Consider the following 15,789-nt stretch of genomic DNA (forward strand, 5'->3'; position numbering starts at 1 on the left):
AAAACATTTGTGAATGTAGAATTTCTTGCATGGGTTCTGAGTGATTTAGTCTGGCTCTTCATGTAACAAATACTAAAAGTCTTATTTCTTAGATGAATTGATTTTATTCCATTTAATTGAATTGTAATTCCACAGGAGATACGATTTCCACACCTGTTTCACAAAGAAAAAAGGTAAACAGTTCTATATTCAATGTAAATAGTTTATTTGATCATATTCGTTGAAAATCTCATCACCTAATTTTTTAAAAAGCTTGTTATTTTGTAATAAGCACAAACTGCCTAAAATACATTTCTGGTGGAAAAAAAAAAAAACAAAACATGCCAGTATTATCCAGTTAGAGAAATGTCACTAGTACAGACAGTGAAGTTGAGAGAAAAAGGAGATGACCGGCAGCACGTGCTTCAGTGGAGATGATCACAGGAGGGTGTATCACAACGCCACAAAACCAGCTAATCACAGGTCGACCAATAGAAACGTAAGAGTTCAAATCCGAACGCATCAGAACACGTTGTGTATTTTCGTAGCTGGCTTTGACGCCCCCACAAGCAGATTCAGTGATCCGCCGCCTCCTGCATGACAGCGACACCACGTAATTTAACACACTACTGTAGATTCATTTGGCTTAATTAAATATACAAAAATGGAAACAAAAACTATAAGTTAAAATAACATTCAAGTTGTATAGCACAAGGCAATGAAAACATTTGTTTAAACAATATGTACAATATTAACCATCTGGTAATGTGAATTAAGTAAAAAAAAAAAAAAAAAAACGGTTCGTAGCAAAATATCTGTACATGTAGGATTTTTTTGTGTGTGTGTTGTGTACTTTGTTTTGCCATGTTTTTAATGACACACATTTAGATGAAAACATGATCTTAAAGGAATCCTTTCAGTGGTTAAATACTATACATTAAAATTACAATAAAGTGAGTAGACACAGTAGCCTGGATTATAATTAATCTGTAAAAAAAAAAAAAAAAAAAGTTGGCAGAGATGAAAAACAAAGTTACAGTATATCCAGTTCTGACAATGAGATCAACCAGTAGGGTTCTGTATCTTTCGTGCAGTTTCTCTGATAGAAAATGTGTTGCTTTATAGGCTCATTCACTCTTTTTATTTGTTCCCAGAAACCAAACTGCTGAGCTGCTGCGGAAATGCAACATTTTAAATGGACGGCACAGTTTTACGTGAGCAGGCGGCCGACTGCGATAGATTAAGAGCTACAAATTCAAGCTCGATAGTAACAACTTCAGCATGGAGAGGCCTGATAAACGCGTAACAACATTAACCCGCTCGTTTTTGACATGATTAAGGTTTTTGATGTATTTTTCTTCATCATCCTGACACTTTAGTACAAATAGAGTTTTTCATGAATTTTGATCACCGTCTTCATGCCTGATCGTCAGCCCTTTTTGAGTCAAAGTCGAAAAAGCCTCATGAGATGTAAAAGAAAGTGCAGGTTGAGCACGTTTGTGTAGTACGAGGAATGGAAAGGAGCACCGGAGTGTACCGAGATACTACAGAGTGTAACACTCAGCACTGAAAGATGTGATATCTGTAACAGCTAAAGGGAGCACGTCCCATACATTCTACATTATGTTTCCAAGGAAGCATCTCTTCACGTGGCTCTTAAGGCCACCGCAAGTCCACTTTTACACACCTTTAAAATTAAAGCCAGGTCAAGTTGTATTGCTTGAAGTGGGAAATATTAAAGACAGCCATCAGGCGAACAGAAGACAGCGTGACGTTAGCCCACAAAAATAAGTTCAGGCACTTGGCTTGTCTAAGGTTTCTTAATCAACCTTTCAGACACTTTAAATTCACTCGTGTACATGTCCCAGCCCTTCATCTTGAAAAGCTACTACACCACAGACACGGAATCACGTGTATTCTTATATAATATATATACATACACATCTCTATGGTTGCTACAACACTTGTCATCTTCCACTTATCATCCTTCAATCTGCATCGAACCTCCTGTCTCGCCCTCTCTTGACGTTACACATCCTCACCATCCCCGCCCCCCCCAGCCCCCCAGCACATGCACTGTTCCCTCGTCACATGACCACTTCGCCGTTGTTCACCGGCCGCAGGTTCTGATCATCAAAGCGCCTCCTGACACTCCTCCGCACAGCGTCTGCTCGCCTGTAAGGCTGGTTCCTCAAATCTGAGAGGGAAGAAGGGATTGGATGGGGGGGTTGGGGGGAGGAATAAAAGAGCTGTCAGTCAGGGCTGTCAGGGTGTTTCTGATGAGCCCACATGCTCAGAGTGCTGGCAGCCTGTCTTCAAAGCAGCATGAGTTCTACACAGGAAAAAAAAAAAGCCTCGCAGGTCAGCTGTCTCTGGGTGTTACGACTGAGACAGGCCACAGGGTTTTGACTTCCATGCATCACGTCAAACAGATGCATCTTCCCCATTAAAAGGAGGAATAAACTACTGAAAGACTTCCAAATTTACTGTCATGAAGGTTATATAATGATGAAAACAGAGGGAGAGGAAGGTCAGTGCTGAGTGGACCTTAAATGAGAAGACAGTAAAACAGGAAGGGAGGTAATAAAGAGATGCTTGCCAGGTTTGGGACACATCCACCACTACAGGGGTGCTACTGGAGGAGTTCCTTACCCTCGAGTAGACATTGGGAAATTTAGTAATATTATTCTTCTTTAGGGCTAGATGAAGAGAAGACAAAATGAAGGTTAAAAATGGAGGAGGAGGAGGCTGACCAGAGCATGTCAGCCCAACATGTTCATACTAGCTTTGCCAAGAGAGCGCTGCAAAGCGAAGTGGCAGCAGGCTGCATGGGGAGGAGGGGGGGGGAGTAGGGTAAGGGCATGAGAGGGGACAGAGCTGGAGGATGTTAACTGGTTCAACTGGCAGGAAGGAGAATGGAGTGGAGGATCAAAGCTTCTGCAGCTTCTTTTTTTTCTGTTTTATAAACCCAGTCTGCTTTGCATAGTGGCTACCAGCAGGACGGAAGAAGAGCCCATTTCAATGTCCAGTACAGAGCAAGTGTGAACTAAAATAAACAAGTATGGTTCCAGGACACAGCAGGATTATTACATTCAACAGCATCTTGACCACAAACCAAGCAAAGCATGCATGCAGCCGGGGGAGCACTGATTACCAGTGAGTTAACCAATTAACAGTGAAACCGCCTGGTTGCATATTAGTAGCACACAAAGAGAACGCAGCTGAGAAGACAGACTGCAGCAATGCAAATTATTATATATCAACAACATGCAGAATATTAGTGAGCCTGCCAGACCACAGACAGTGGTTTGACAGAGAGGTGAGCAAGCAGAGCACATGCGCGAACTGGCGGAGCCGGGATGCATTGTGGGAAAGCGGCAGGGATGAAGCAATCTGCGTGCAAGAAGCTGCATCAGCAGCGAGGAAGGATATGTGATAATCAACACACAAACATTGATTTTTGAATTAAAACACTGGTTGAAACACACAGAAAAAGCAAGTTATAATGCCACAGGCACTTACACAATCATGACATTAGTCGTACCTGCCATGTAGATGATGAGGGAAAAGTATTTGATTCATAAGTCAGTATTTGTTTTCAATTTGTCACCACTAGATGGCAGCTCGCAGCTTAACTTCTCTGCTCTACTACTTGATGAGAGGAAGTGCACTATTCACCAATTTTAATCTCCTGTCAGTGCAGATAACAGTACGACCTTGGGGGCAGTTTCCTCTGTGACATTATGGTTTGCCATGATTGATAAAATAATGATGACAAATGAGGGTGTCACACTTCATGCAAGTGGGCAGAGAAAACCCGTTACCCCCGACAACAAGTCATGCTCAGGGTGGGGGAGAAAACACGTGAACACGCACAAACCCACACGCTCGGGCGTGCGTGTGCGCCGCAGGTCCGAGGTGTGACGGTCGAGCGGGGCGGTTAAAGAGGGAGGGGTGTGACGAGGCATGCGAGGTGGGAGGAGGAGGAGGCACAAAGAGGAGAACGTTTTGTTCCGGCAACCTTAGAGAAGAGAGACAGTTCTATAAGCTTAGTAATGGTACTCCTCATTGAGGGCGGGCTCGCAGAAGAACCGAGAGCCGCGCTTGGCTGTGCGGGCGGTAAAGGGCACTGTCTTCAGCACTGCATTGAGAACAACAAGGACAACAGCCAGGACAAGACAAGACAAACACAATATAAGAAAAGCAGACTCCTACAGGGGTTTAGCACTGGTTAGCACTAAGCAAATACCATCAACAGCATCAGGAGGGGGAAAATGTCTTAAAAGAGTGTTTGTGAGTGGATTCAAGCAGCTGAAACTCGAATGAAGGGCCTGAAAAACACTGTAGTTATTCCAGGATTCCTAGTTTTACTACAAACTCTGTCTGGCTTTGTTTGTTAGACTATAGCAAAGTGATATTGTGACAGAGATCTGGATCAATCTGAATTTCAGGTAACACTAGAGGCACATTTCTATTATTCTTGTGGACAGTGGTGGAAAAGTAGCAAGTAAAGGCAGCAATGCCTCAATGTAAAATACTCAAATTACAAGTACAAGTATGTAAGTTTTCACAACAAAATGTTATTAATAATATGACAACTTTTTATATATTATTATATTGTTAATACTATTGCATTAATACGTACGTAGGATTTTACTGTTGTGTTTGGTTGAGCTGGAGCTCATTGTAACGACTTTAAAAACAATCCAAACAGTATACAATCTATAACAATGCACTGGATCATCTTACCACATGTTTGTAACCAAAATCTAATTTTGCCAAGTAAGTCATAACTATTACATTACTTTATCAACCGATATCATCTTATTGCAGATATACTGGTATATCGGTCTCAATGTAATGCAACTAGGTATGTAGTAATTTTGAGTAATGTCTCCATTACCTAGTTTGCCTGATATAATTAATGGATTTTATAAAATTCCTAATATCAATACCAGCATCAGCCTCAAACATCCTGTATTGGTGGGCTATAGTAACTAGAGGCTAAATATATGCATGTAGTGGAGGGATAGCACAACATCTGAGAATGAAATATTGAAAAAGACATGTTAAATAGCATAATTAATAATAATGATACAAGTTCCTCCACACTGTATTAAAGTGCAGCGCTTGTGTAAATGTACTCAGGTTCCACCACCGCCGATGTGAAGTTTCATTGCCCTTCAAACAGAAGTAAACAGAAGATCTATTTGATCTCTTCAGATATTAATTAATATTCTAGGAGCTAGACACAGCCCGGCCCTGTCTACATACAGATGGTGTTACAAAGCAATGACAAAGCAGATAAGATAAGCAATGATCATCGGACACATTTGAGCTAGATGCCACTGGATTAGCTGGGCTGTCAGTGCATGTTTGTACTCATTAGGTTATTATACCTTTGGTTCTCAAACATCTGACAGCTGAGTTTTGAAAAAGCCAAAGTCATTGTGTTAGTTGGTTTAGAATCCCTTTGTTAATGACTGGATATATAGCACCGGAGAGGACCTTCATGCAGAGCGCCCTGAGTGTGTGTGTGTGTGTGTGTGTGTGTGTGTGTGTGCGCATGTGGCAAGAGACTGCAACCAGGCCCAGGTGACGTTACCCGTGATGATGTCCTCAATCGCTCCATCTTTGCCTTCGTAGACATGGCGGCTGTCTTTCACCTGTTTCCTCCTGAGCTCCTGGATCAGCTCTTGCTGCTGCCGCTTATTCTTATGAGATGGAGACTGAGGAGGACACACACACACACACATACACACAGTCATAATTTAACATCTATTAATAATCTTACTCTCAGTCATGAGTATAATTCATTCTCCCACCAGCATTTTCTTTTAGTTTAATGCCTTTACTCTGGTACTGTGTGCATGTGTGAGCTAATTGGACCATTTAAGAAGTATAACCACTGATCCTGAGCCGATGTGATGTGGCTCAGCAGGGTGTCAGACTGCAGAGCCAGCTAGAACTACACCCGGCTGGCGGGCAGTCGGCGCAAAACTAATCCTGTGATCAGGAGTCTGGAGCGTGAAGCGGAAGGGGAGGCTTACCTTCTGGTCGTCGTGATCCACTGTAGCCTCCTGCCCTAGAAAGCAGGAAGGAGGGTATAGAGAAGGAGGGGATGAGAGTTGGGAAAGAAGAGGGACCTACCTTCTGGTCTTCCTCCATCATGGCCTCCTGTTCCAGAAGTTTCTCCATCAGGATCTGCTCCTGTCTCTTTCTCTGCTCGTTGTCCTCCTCCGCTTGCTGAGGAGATTACACATACATGTCACACAGTCACAAACTGTTGGAATATCCTACTGCTTAGCATAGAGAAACCTGTGCTGTTAACATGATGTGAGAAACTCATTTTAAAAACATCCAGCAGCTACCCCACATGTGCTGTGGCACATGAACCGTTTATCTCAGCTTCAGGCTTGACACTAGCTACAGTAGCCGCTAATAGCATAACACGCCCGAATTGCCGACCAAGCGATCGTTGGTTAAGTTGCATTGAGGGTAATGAAGAAGGAAGAAGAATGTTTGGAAAAAGAAAGACGATTTCTCTGGTACTGCTGCATCAGTTCGGATACTCTTTTTAGACTGTCCATCATTACAGAGGTGCAACACTAAATCAGTGGGGAACTCTATTCGTCTGCCAGGGTGTGTTTCTTTCCACTGGCTTTGTGTGATTGTGATAGAGATAATTGTCCAACTCACCCTGTACGCCTTAACAAATCGCACAAACACAGGGAAGAAGACGGAGGGCGGCGTTGTTTTGGAGTTCTCCCCGAAGAACTTCACCGCCTCGTCAAAGGCATCCTTTCAAAGACAAAACATTGAGATGACTTCATGTGCGACCCTGTCAGCTCCAACACGAGCAAATTACACGGCGAGGTGTGCTCATGTTACCTGTGCAATCTTGGCGTCATCCTGCAGCTTCTTCAGCTTGCTCTCGTTGTGTGCGATGAAGTCTTTGAGCATGGTGTTGTGGCCGTGCATGCTGTACTCTCTTTTGGTCAGCTCCATGCCTCTGTTCAGCTCCTTAACATCCAGCAGGACGTTCTCTAACGACACTGTGAACGCGAGCAGCAGCGTGAGTGACGAGTGCAAACCCGGCACTGAACGGTGAAAAGTCAAACAAGAATGTGTGGCACGGCAGTTAGCTTGGAACCAGCACATCGGATCTGTACGACTCACCTGCTGCAGCTTTCTCCACGTAATGCAGCTCGTTGTAGAAGAGAGAAACTTGCGCGTATTTCTCCTTTACTACATTGGCTATGTAGTGTAACAGCGTTAACTTACGGTCTGTCGACTTGGTATCAAGTAGCTGTAAAGAAGGTCAAAGAGGAAACTCAAAACTCCAGAAAACATACGGAAAGAAAAAGTCGAAGGCTTTAAAGGCTGAAAGAGGCAACTTACCAAGTCTAAACTTTGCAGCTTGAATCCGTACACTGCTCCTCTTTTGCTGCTGTTCATGTAGTTTCCAAGTGCCAAGATAATCTGACCAATAAGAAGGAAGAAGAACGTTAAAAAGGAAACCATGCATTCATTTAACATTGTGTTCAATCTAGATGCAAATGATTCATTACCTCTAGGATTTTCTTTAGCTTCTGTGATGACTTGATGGACACAGATGCTGCGATGACGGCATGAAGTTGCTAACAGACAGAACATGAGAAGGCGTTTAGTGCAGCACAGCTACTTTCTGAGTTCGTAACATCACGTATAGACTGCACATGCTGTCCCACACAAAAAGACCCTGGTTCTCACCGGCGTGAGCATCTGCACGCTCTCACAGAAGTTTCCGATGAACGCCATGATGGTCATCTTCTGCATGAGCCGCTCGATTTTACTGAACTGCATCATGAAGCGGTCCTCATCCGTCAGGCTCTCCACCGGCTTGCGCTCCTTCTCAAACTGCCGCAGGACTTTAATCTCATTCTCCGTGGGCTGGAAGCGCATCAGACACTCCACGAAGTCCACCGGCAGAGTTCGTAGGTCAAAGCTGAGAGGCGGGCAGGGTAGAGATACATAAATATTTCATACTGGAACCGCGAAGCAAAAGACACAGAACATGCTATAACATATGCTTACAGTCTTCAGAGAATATGATGTGAAAATGAAGGACATCAAAACATGAAATACTTGTCAAATACTACACTCAAAACACTTCTGTTGTATTTTGAAGGAGCTTACATCTGAATGGCCTTGCAGATCTCCTCGGGAGTCTTTCCCACTTTCCTCAGTGTGATGGCCAGGTTCTTAGCTCTGTTGGAGTCCAGTAGCGTCACCTTGTTGGGCCCCTTCTGGATGACCTTCTGCTTGCTCATGGTGAGGTCGATTGCCGGGCCCTGGGCCTTCGTCTTGAACATCTCCTCAAACTCGTCCACATTCAGGTCCTTCAAGGCGGCAACAAACAATATGTTCATGTTCTGCTGTCATAGAAATAGACTTGCAATCAGAGAGGTGCTTCCTACCTCAAGTATCCTCTCATCATCAATCTCATTGAAGACAGTCCCGTTGATCTGGTTTGGCTTCAGGGCGACCCAGTTGAAGACAGGCATACGGAACTTTGTCTTGATGGGTTTCTTGATCTTAACAGCTACACAGGATACAGAGAAGTTAGCACAGCATCCTTATCTGCTGTCAGAGTTCACACACACACACGTACATTCACACGTGCAGGTGAAAGGGTAGACAGGTATCTGGGATTGGTGACACACATGGATATGACTCTAAAAACATACAATCCTACTTCATGTTGATGACAATATTGATTGTTTTGACAGAATGCTTCCTTGCTTTAAACTAAAATGACACTTGGAGATGTTAGCCTCTGGCAGGATAGTAATGACAAAGGGTGCGCCTATGGTGAGGATCTCCTGCCTGGCCCGGTAACAAACGATTTAATGTACAGATTACGGCTATTTGTGGCCACATGAGCTGATTCACTGAGGCAGTGAAACAGCATTCCAGCTCTGCTTTATGCCTATCACGTTCTATCTTCTGCCTGCCACAGCAGGCCGTTGTGTCTCAGCATGCAACCAACTCTTTGAGATGTGGCAATACTTAATTTATACAAACACACACACATAATACCAAAACTACAGCAAAGTGTGAAGGTAAACCATGCAGAATTTTGAAATTTGGTATTTTCTTTGTTGTTTAAAATCAGATCGTACTATGACGGAAAGAATACTTAAAGTCATAATTTTGGAAAATGGGGTTTTATATGTTTGTCAAGCTCATGTTTGTTAGAAATCGCAAAAAGAACTAAAAATAAAAACTACATTGGAAAAAAATGGAAACAAGTTGAATAGTCTTAAAGTGACACAAATGGGAGGTGTTCCTGCATTTTCTACTGGGAGTCTTAGACTGAAAATACCATTTTCAAAACGTGTGATAAAGGACAGGAACAGTGGGGGGACAAAACACCAAACAAGACAAGCAGAACCTACAGAAAAGTTTGATGGGTCCCTCTGGTTGGCAGAAAAAGAAACAATCCAAAGACAAATCATTAAGAAATTGGCAAGAGTTAGTGAGACAGCTTAGACATGCACATCTCAAACACACCTGGTAAACAATCTCACTGATTACTGACTGAATAAAACTGGCATTACAGTATTTTACACATATAGCCACAACATACCGTTTTTCTCATAGTAAGACCAGTGATCAAACTAGAACAACCAGCCCGAAGTTGTATGCCTCTGCCATCCAGTTAAGTTGAATTTACATGCATGTCTGTCCAGGCTCATTGACTTTGAAGGAATTTAATAAAACATATCAATTGTTTTTTTGGCGAAATTTAAGTTATCACTATATTGACATGCATGATTCCAGTGAATACGTGCTAGTGAGAAACATGCTGTCTGCACTTGCAGACTATTTTTACAGATGAGTACAGTAGACAGATAGAGTGCTTTGTCACACGGTGGAACGGTCAACACAAACAAATAAAAGTTAGGTTTCCAATAGAGGCCAGGGGTAAAATAAGGGTGGATAAACTTCCAATGGCTGTCATACTATGTGCAAGCCAAATTAGCATGAAGTATATTTCCATCACTTTAATTGAACAATTTCATCAAAATAATCATGCTATTTTCAACACTTTGATGATCTGGATTATCCATGTAAAGTGTAATTGTCTATTACTGTACACATACAAGGAGAGCAAAATGGCAGCAGCTACATTTCAAGTGCCGTAAGGGTACCTCGAAGACCAGTGAGTCTTCCACAAATTCCTGAAGAAGGTTTTGAAATAAAAGACTGGCTAAGAAATTAAGTGTTTCTGTCCACTGAGACGCTAGAGGCGTTTTTGTTATTTGTAATGCAATTTGAAACGGATACAAGAAGTGTTCAGTTTATATTAACAGTGCAATGTAGTAACTTTAATAGTGCGAACAGGATCGGATCAAAATGAGGCTTTGTAGAATAATAACATGACCAATTATACTAAATCAACAGTATTAGAAATAAAGGCCTGCCTCAAATACAAGCCTGTTTAAATTGAAGGCCTGTTACTTCCAGCAGTTTAAGTAAATAAAGGTATCCCGATCTGCACCCACATCGACGTATAGCACACAACAGGCTGATCTGCTTATAGAAAAAATCAGTATGACTATCTGTCATATTGATACTGCTGCTGTTAATGATGTGTTTATTCTGAAAATTAATACTACACTGTGAGGTCCTTATACGTATAGAAAAGTACCACTATCATATATAAACATCAGGCGTTCAGGTCTCAGCAAATCCTGGATATTATTACTTTATACTGTATAAACACCTATAAATTTACAGGATTTTCAGATTAAATGACCATACCTGCTAACCCAGAGTTCATGATGACAGTGGGAGTCCCACAGCCGGGCAGTGGGGGGGCTACAGGAGGAGGAGGGGGAGGCAGAGGTGCTGAGATCGCAGAGGCCGGCCCTGGGGGAGGAGGCGGAGGTGGAGGTGGAGGCGGCGGTGGTGGGGGAGCTACTGCGGCGGGAATGGCAGATGATGGTCCATTTGACACTAAGAGAGAGGAAGGACGGTAAACAAAAATTGAGGAGGGCAAGGTCGCACAATCTGTGCATCTCTGATGATGACATTTGGAAAGTCCAGCTATTGCAGGTGTTCAGCTACTGTAACCAAGTTTCAGTTTAAAATTATTAAATTAACGACTGAAAATGTGTATATTCTCTTCTATTTTCTCTCTTCTTTCTGCATTTTAACAGTTTATACGCTAATAAACTGGATATTAAACCTACATGCACCGTTCACTGGCAGTGGAGGGGGTGGAGGTGGCGGTGGTGGTGGAGCGGGCGTTCCGGCTACAACTCCCACATGGTTTGGACCGACAGCTGCACCGTTTCCTCCCATCACGGCACCTGGCAAGCCCTCTACACCGCAGGGAGGCGAGGGCAGGATGGAGATGTCTCCATCTCCCTTCTTGTGGATCTTGATGGTGCCTTGTTTCTCCAGCTCATGGATCTTCTTCTCCAGGTTACTCTGTCGCTGGATAGCCTCGTCCTTCTCCTTCAACATCTGCCGCAGCGAGTGTACCTGCGAGCTGGTGTCTTTGTAGACTTCCTGTGTGGGAGTTGAGGAACGATGGCGCTCATGAGGAGCTTTGGCAGCAGAAAAAATAACCTGATGTACTAATTTAAAACAATTACAAAGATGGGCCTCATAGAAAAATTATACAACGTAAATACATCATGCCATGTGTGGGTGCATGCGTATTGCTTTTCTATTTGTACTTAGTGGGTAATATGAGTGCTTATATGACAATTTAATAGATGAATGTGAATGTCAGGAATCTGACCCTGATGGATTCAAGATCCTTGTTCCTTTGCATCAGCTGCTTCTCCAGCTCCACAATCTTGGACATGGCCTCATTCTCCATGTCCTGCAGCTTCTCCGTCATCTATAAAGAACAATAGCCAGGAGGAAAAAGGGTCACGCGGTGACGTGAACTCATTGCTACAACAACATCCAACTCAATATGTCAACAAAGAGATCCAGTGGGGCACTAATGCGGGACAATTAACGTTCATATTTGTCTCGAATATAACTAATTGTGAGGCTTTAAAAGTTATGTGTGTCCATATATAATGCACCCTCACAGTCTTTTTATGGTGGCTGACAGTTAAGAGCATGAGATAATAGTAAATCCCACTTTGAGACAGTACTGTGTGATAATAAGCAAGTGTGACAGAGCTGCAAACAGACTGCAATGCACCCTATCAATTCTCTGTATCATCAACATCCGAACATGCTGGACATTAATGCGTAGCGACAGAAGAGCAATGAGACCGTGGAGTCAGTTTTGTGGATTTTCAGAGAGTAATATCAACCATGGATCATGCTCACATGTGACATGTTCTCCTCCAGCTCCTCCACGCGCTCCAGGGCAGCGTTTTTGGTCTCTGCGTCCTCCAGAAGGGCTCCCACATCAAACACATTATCCAAGTAGGCCTGGATCTGGACCTGCAGCTTATCGCTCTCCGTATGCTTTAGTTTCTGGATAAAATGCACACACAGACAAAGAGATATTGATATGATGATAATAAGAGCAAGTGTAATAAGGGAAACACCTTCTTTTTCAAGGCTGTCATCTCATCCTTCGAGGACAGCATTGATGTCACCCATTTAGCGAGCCAGGACACGGGGATTTACTGAACTGACCAGTTTTTTTCTGATGGAGAAGCCATTATTGACTGCTTTTCTGTCTCCGTGGTGCTGTAATGACAACCTATGCTCTGGACTGAGCTGAATATTAATAGTCTGTCCATTTGTCCTGCACCATTATGTCTCAACTCACGTCTAAGTAGTCGTCCAGACACAGCTTGGTGAAGTCGAACTGCAAATGAACTCTGAAGTTCATGTCCTCCACAGAGTGCACGACTATATTGATGAACTGCATACAGGCCACCTAGGGAATAACAACAGGAGAAACACAGTTAGTTAATGAGGATTTGACATGATTTGACAGTTGATAAAAAATTACATGGTCATGAAATGAACCGAACAAAGATAAAAATATGTTAACTGACTCATCTATTTGTACAACAGCTGGTACTTAATATGGCTTCCACTGAAACTGTTTGTATAAATCCTCATTATAGTGCCTTTGTGGGCAGAGCCAGTTTATCTGGCAGATTAAAAAAATAGGATCTGAAAAAATAAATAAAAAATAAGCCACTTCAACTGCATCGGCTGACTTATGGGAGCCTGCATAAACAGTGTACACACACACTTCTCCTCATCCTGACACTGGATTAATGAACTTCCGGTAAGAAGCTCAGTTGTCTCTGTGCAACATGGCAGCTTTGACAAAGTCTGTTTGCTTTAGTCAGATGAAAGCCTACCAAGGGACCGCTGGCGGACTTGTGACAGAAGTCCTATTGAAGGCCTATTCAAACAAAGCATCTGTTGGTTTTCACTCACACACACACACACACACACACACATACAGTATTTGCCTCACATCAACTAAAGTCACTAAGATGGACACACACTGAATAAAATCATGTCTAAATTGGCACTTTCTTCACAGTGTCTTTTCTTCTTATCTGCCAGGGTAATTAGCACTACTCGGCCTGGAAACGACAGACTTGGCAAGGGTTCCTCGCTTAGGGCCACTCATCCTCCATGTACTGCGCCACACATCTGTGGTTTGTGCTGTGATGAGAAAAATTAGAGGGCTCGCACAGAGACTGATAGCCCTGTGAGTGTGTACGGGACTAGAAGCAAAACTGTTCTCTCCATTGGGTTATTTTTGACTTTGGACGAACATGTGAGGACACCTGCAGCTGCGTTCAAAAGATTCAAAATATCTTCCTCTCTAACCAGATAATTCCAGATGACTGATTCAAGTTTTTATTTCATCACATCTGGACATGTGCAGCTCCCCATGCACCTGTCTAACCCAGAGATTACATTTAGTCCTAATAAAACATCTGACAGTGATAATGCAGAAAACAGCATTCGTCCACGGCTCCTTCGGCTCAAAAAGCTTCACAAGTCATCTGCGGTTTGCCGGGTGATGTAGGATTTTCGAGGGATTGCAGTGCGATCAATAAGCCATTAGGAGTGTGTGTGAACATACCATGAAGTCGATGTTGTTGTCCTCGTTCTTGAAATACTCCATTAGCCTCTCAAACCGCTGCGTCTCCATACACACCTGCAAAACAAACCACATTTCTCTTGTTGTATTCATTGGAGTTTCGACATAGAGAGCAGCCCGCAGTGATTTATGCATAAGAGACAGCACAGACTCGTAATTCACACAAGCCATGAAATATGCTGCCCAAAACGAGAGCTTTTCTGATTTAAGACGTAATTTCTGCACTGCCCAATGCACAGTGACACTAGGAAAAAATGCTCTCTCAAAATCCTTCTCTCTGCTCCTGGATAAATTGATTCATTCATCTGGAATAAGAAAAATCCACCAATATGTCAGAGCATTGTACAGCGACACCGTGAGCATGGAGGATTATCCTTACCTAACTCTCAATCTTATTACTGGGCAGCTGATATATCAGTTGTGTTATACTGGCTTAATTCCTCATGTGATAGCGGCCCAAAATGGTTACAGTTAGAGAACTTGTAATGTGGACCTGCCTCTGAACCTGCACTTAGACACTCAATGAATCCAGTGGTTAAGCACTGGGTTCATGAAGTGGACACAATCAATGCTCCTCTAGCAAGAAACAACATGTTTAAACCCTCTAATACAGATGGATCCATCAATACCTGGACCAAGAAGGGATTAGTCACATTAAAAAACCTAAATGTCGATGATAAGTTTGCACCATTTGAGCAACTGAGATTAAAAATGAAAATTCCTAACTCTCACTACTTCAAATACTTGCAACTTTGCAGCGTTATACCCTTATATTCAGCTCACTTTCCACCATTAAAGCCCAGCTCTCTCCTTGAACCTATTTTGGAGCTCAGTTTCACTCCTAACAACTCTTATAATTCAGAACCCCTCACACCTTTAAAAAGACAGTGGGAAGAAGAATAGATACAGACATTTCTGAGGACAAATCTACATTAGATAAGATACACTTGTCTTCAATTTGTTAAAAACATAAAGTAATGCAATTTAAGATTGTACACAGATTGCATTGGTCTAAAGCGAGATTGGATAAAAATATTGATCCTAACTGTGATCGCTGTGGAACAACTCCAGCCACCATATCACAACTTTTGGCGCCACTGAAAATTAACATATTTTTTGGAAATTTATATTGAAATTCTTTTCTGACAAGCTAGAAATGTCCTTAGAACCTCTTGCCGTAACGACACTGCAGGATCTCCGTCGCAACCAATGCAGCAAAAACACAACAGCCTTTGCAGTGCTGCTGGCTTGGAGACTTATGTGCACTACTCTCAACAAGGAAATGAATGCTCTCTATCAAAACTATTTGGTGAGGATGAAAAGTCAGTGATGTTTGGTGCTAAATACATCACAGATCGCCGTAAGCTCAGAGACTCTGAGCTGATTTCAGCCAAATAATTATTCAGATTCTTCAATTTCATTTAAAGCCTCCTGATTATGTATCTGTTTAATACAGGTTGTGGTACAACTTTTACCACATACGGTGGATTTTTTTGTCCTGCCTATGAAGCAAATTTGAACCAGAATTTGTGAGAGAGAAAAGAGGAGAGAGAAAGAGATGCTCTGCCGTTCAGACGGTTCATCTGGAGGGCAATGAGTGAGATGGAGCATGATGAAGAATTGAGAAGAAAGGGAGGGTGAAAGAGGAGTGGTGTCTGAATCCAAAAACCTCTGAATAATGTTTTCCAGTCTCAGCCTGCAGCCCCTCC

General features: G+C 42.6%; 1 protein-coding gene across 5 annotated transcripts in view; it reads right to left on the reverse strand.

Annotated features, from left to right (window-relative positions):
• Positions 1-87: 87 nt before the first annotated feature.
• Positions 88-15,789, reverse strand: part of fmnl2a (formin-like 2a) — a 53,187-nt gene continuing 37,485 nt past the window's right edge. Inside the window, exons 10-27 of one of the 5 annotated variants that reach the window (XM_041950212.1) lie at positions 14,063-14,137; positions 12,776-12,886; positions 12,325-12,474; positions 11,777-11,878; positions 11,220-11,541; positions 10,789-10,983; positions 8,439-8,563; positions 8,158-8,360; positions 7,732-7,966; positions 7,551-7,619; positions 7,381-7,461; positions 7,159-7,288; positions 6,871-7,034; positions 6,679-6,780; positions 6,130-6,225; positions 5,585-5,708; positions 2,632-2,678; positions 88-2,176 (exon numbers count right to left, since the gene is read on the reverse strand). In XM_041950212.1, coding sequence (XP_041806146.1) covers positions 2,171-2,176; positions 2,632-2,678; positions 5,585-5,708; positions 6,130-6,225; positions 6,679-6,780; positions 6,871-7,034; positions 7,159-7,288; positions 7,381-7,461; positions 7,551-7,619; positions 7,732-7,966; positions 8,158-8,360; positions 8,439-8,563; positions 10,789-10,983; positions 11,220-11,541; positions 11,777-11,878; positions 12,325-12,474; positions 12,776-12,886; positions 14,063-14,137 — 2,337 coding nt within the window. In that variant the 3' untranslated portion in view covers positions 88-2,170. Of the gene's footprint in view, positions 2,177-2,286; positions 2,679-4,000; positions 4,121-5,584; positions 5,709-6,129; positions 6,226-6,678; positions 6,781-6,870; positions 7,035-7,158; positions 7,289-7,380; positions 7,462-7,550; positions 7,620-7,731; positions 7,967-8,157; positions 8,361-8,438; positions 8,564-10,788; positions 10,984-11,219; positions 11,542-11,776; positions 11,879-12,324; positions 12,475-12,775; positions 12,887-14,062; positions 14,138-15,789 lie in introns of those variants that run through there. The other 4 variants (XM_041950209.1, XM_041950211.1, XM_041950208.1 and 1 more) reach the window with 4 other exon arrangements.

This window comes from Chelmon rostratus, chromosome 13 (genome assembly GCF_017976325.1).
Source record: "Chelmon rostratus isolate fCheRos1 chromosome 13, fCheRos1.pri, whole genome shotgun sequence".
Classification (NCBI taxonomy): domain Eukaryota; kingdom Metazoa; phylum Chordata; class Actinopteri; order Chaetodontiformes; family Chaetodontidae; genus Chelmon; species Chelmon rostratus.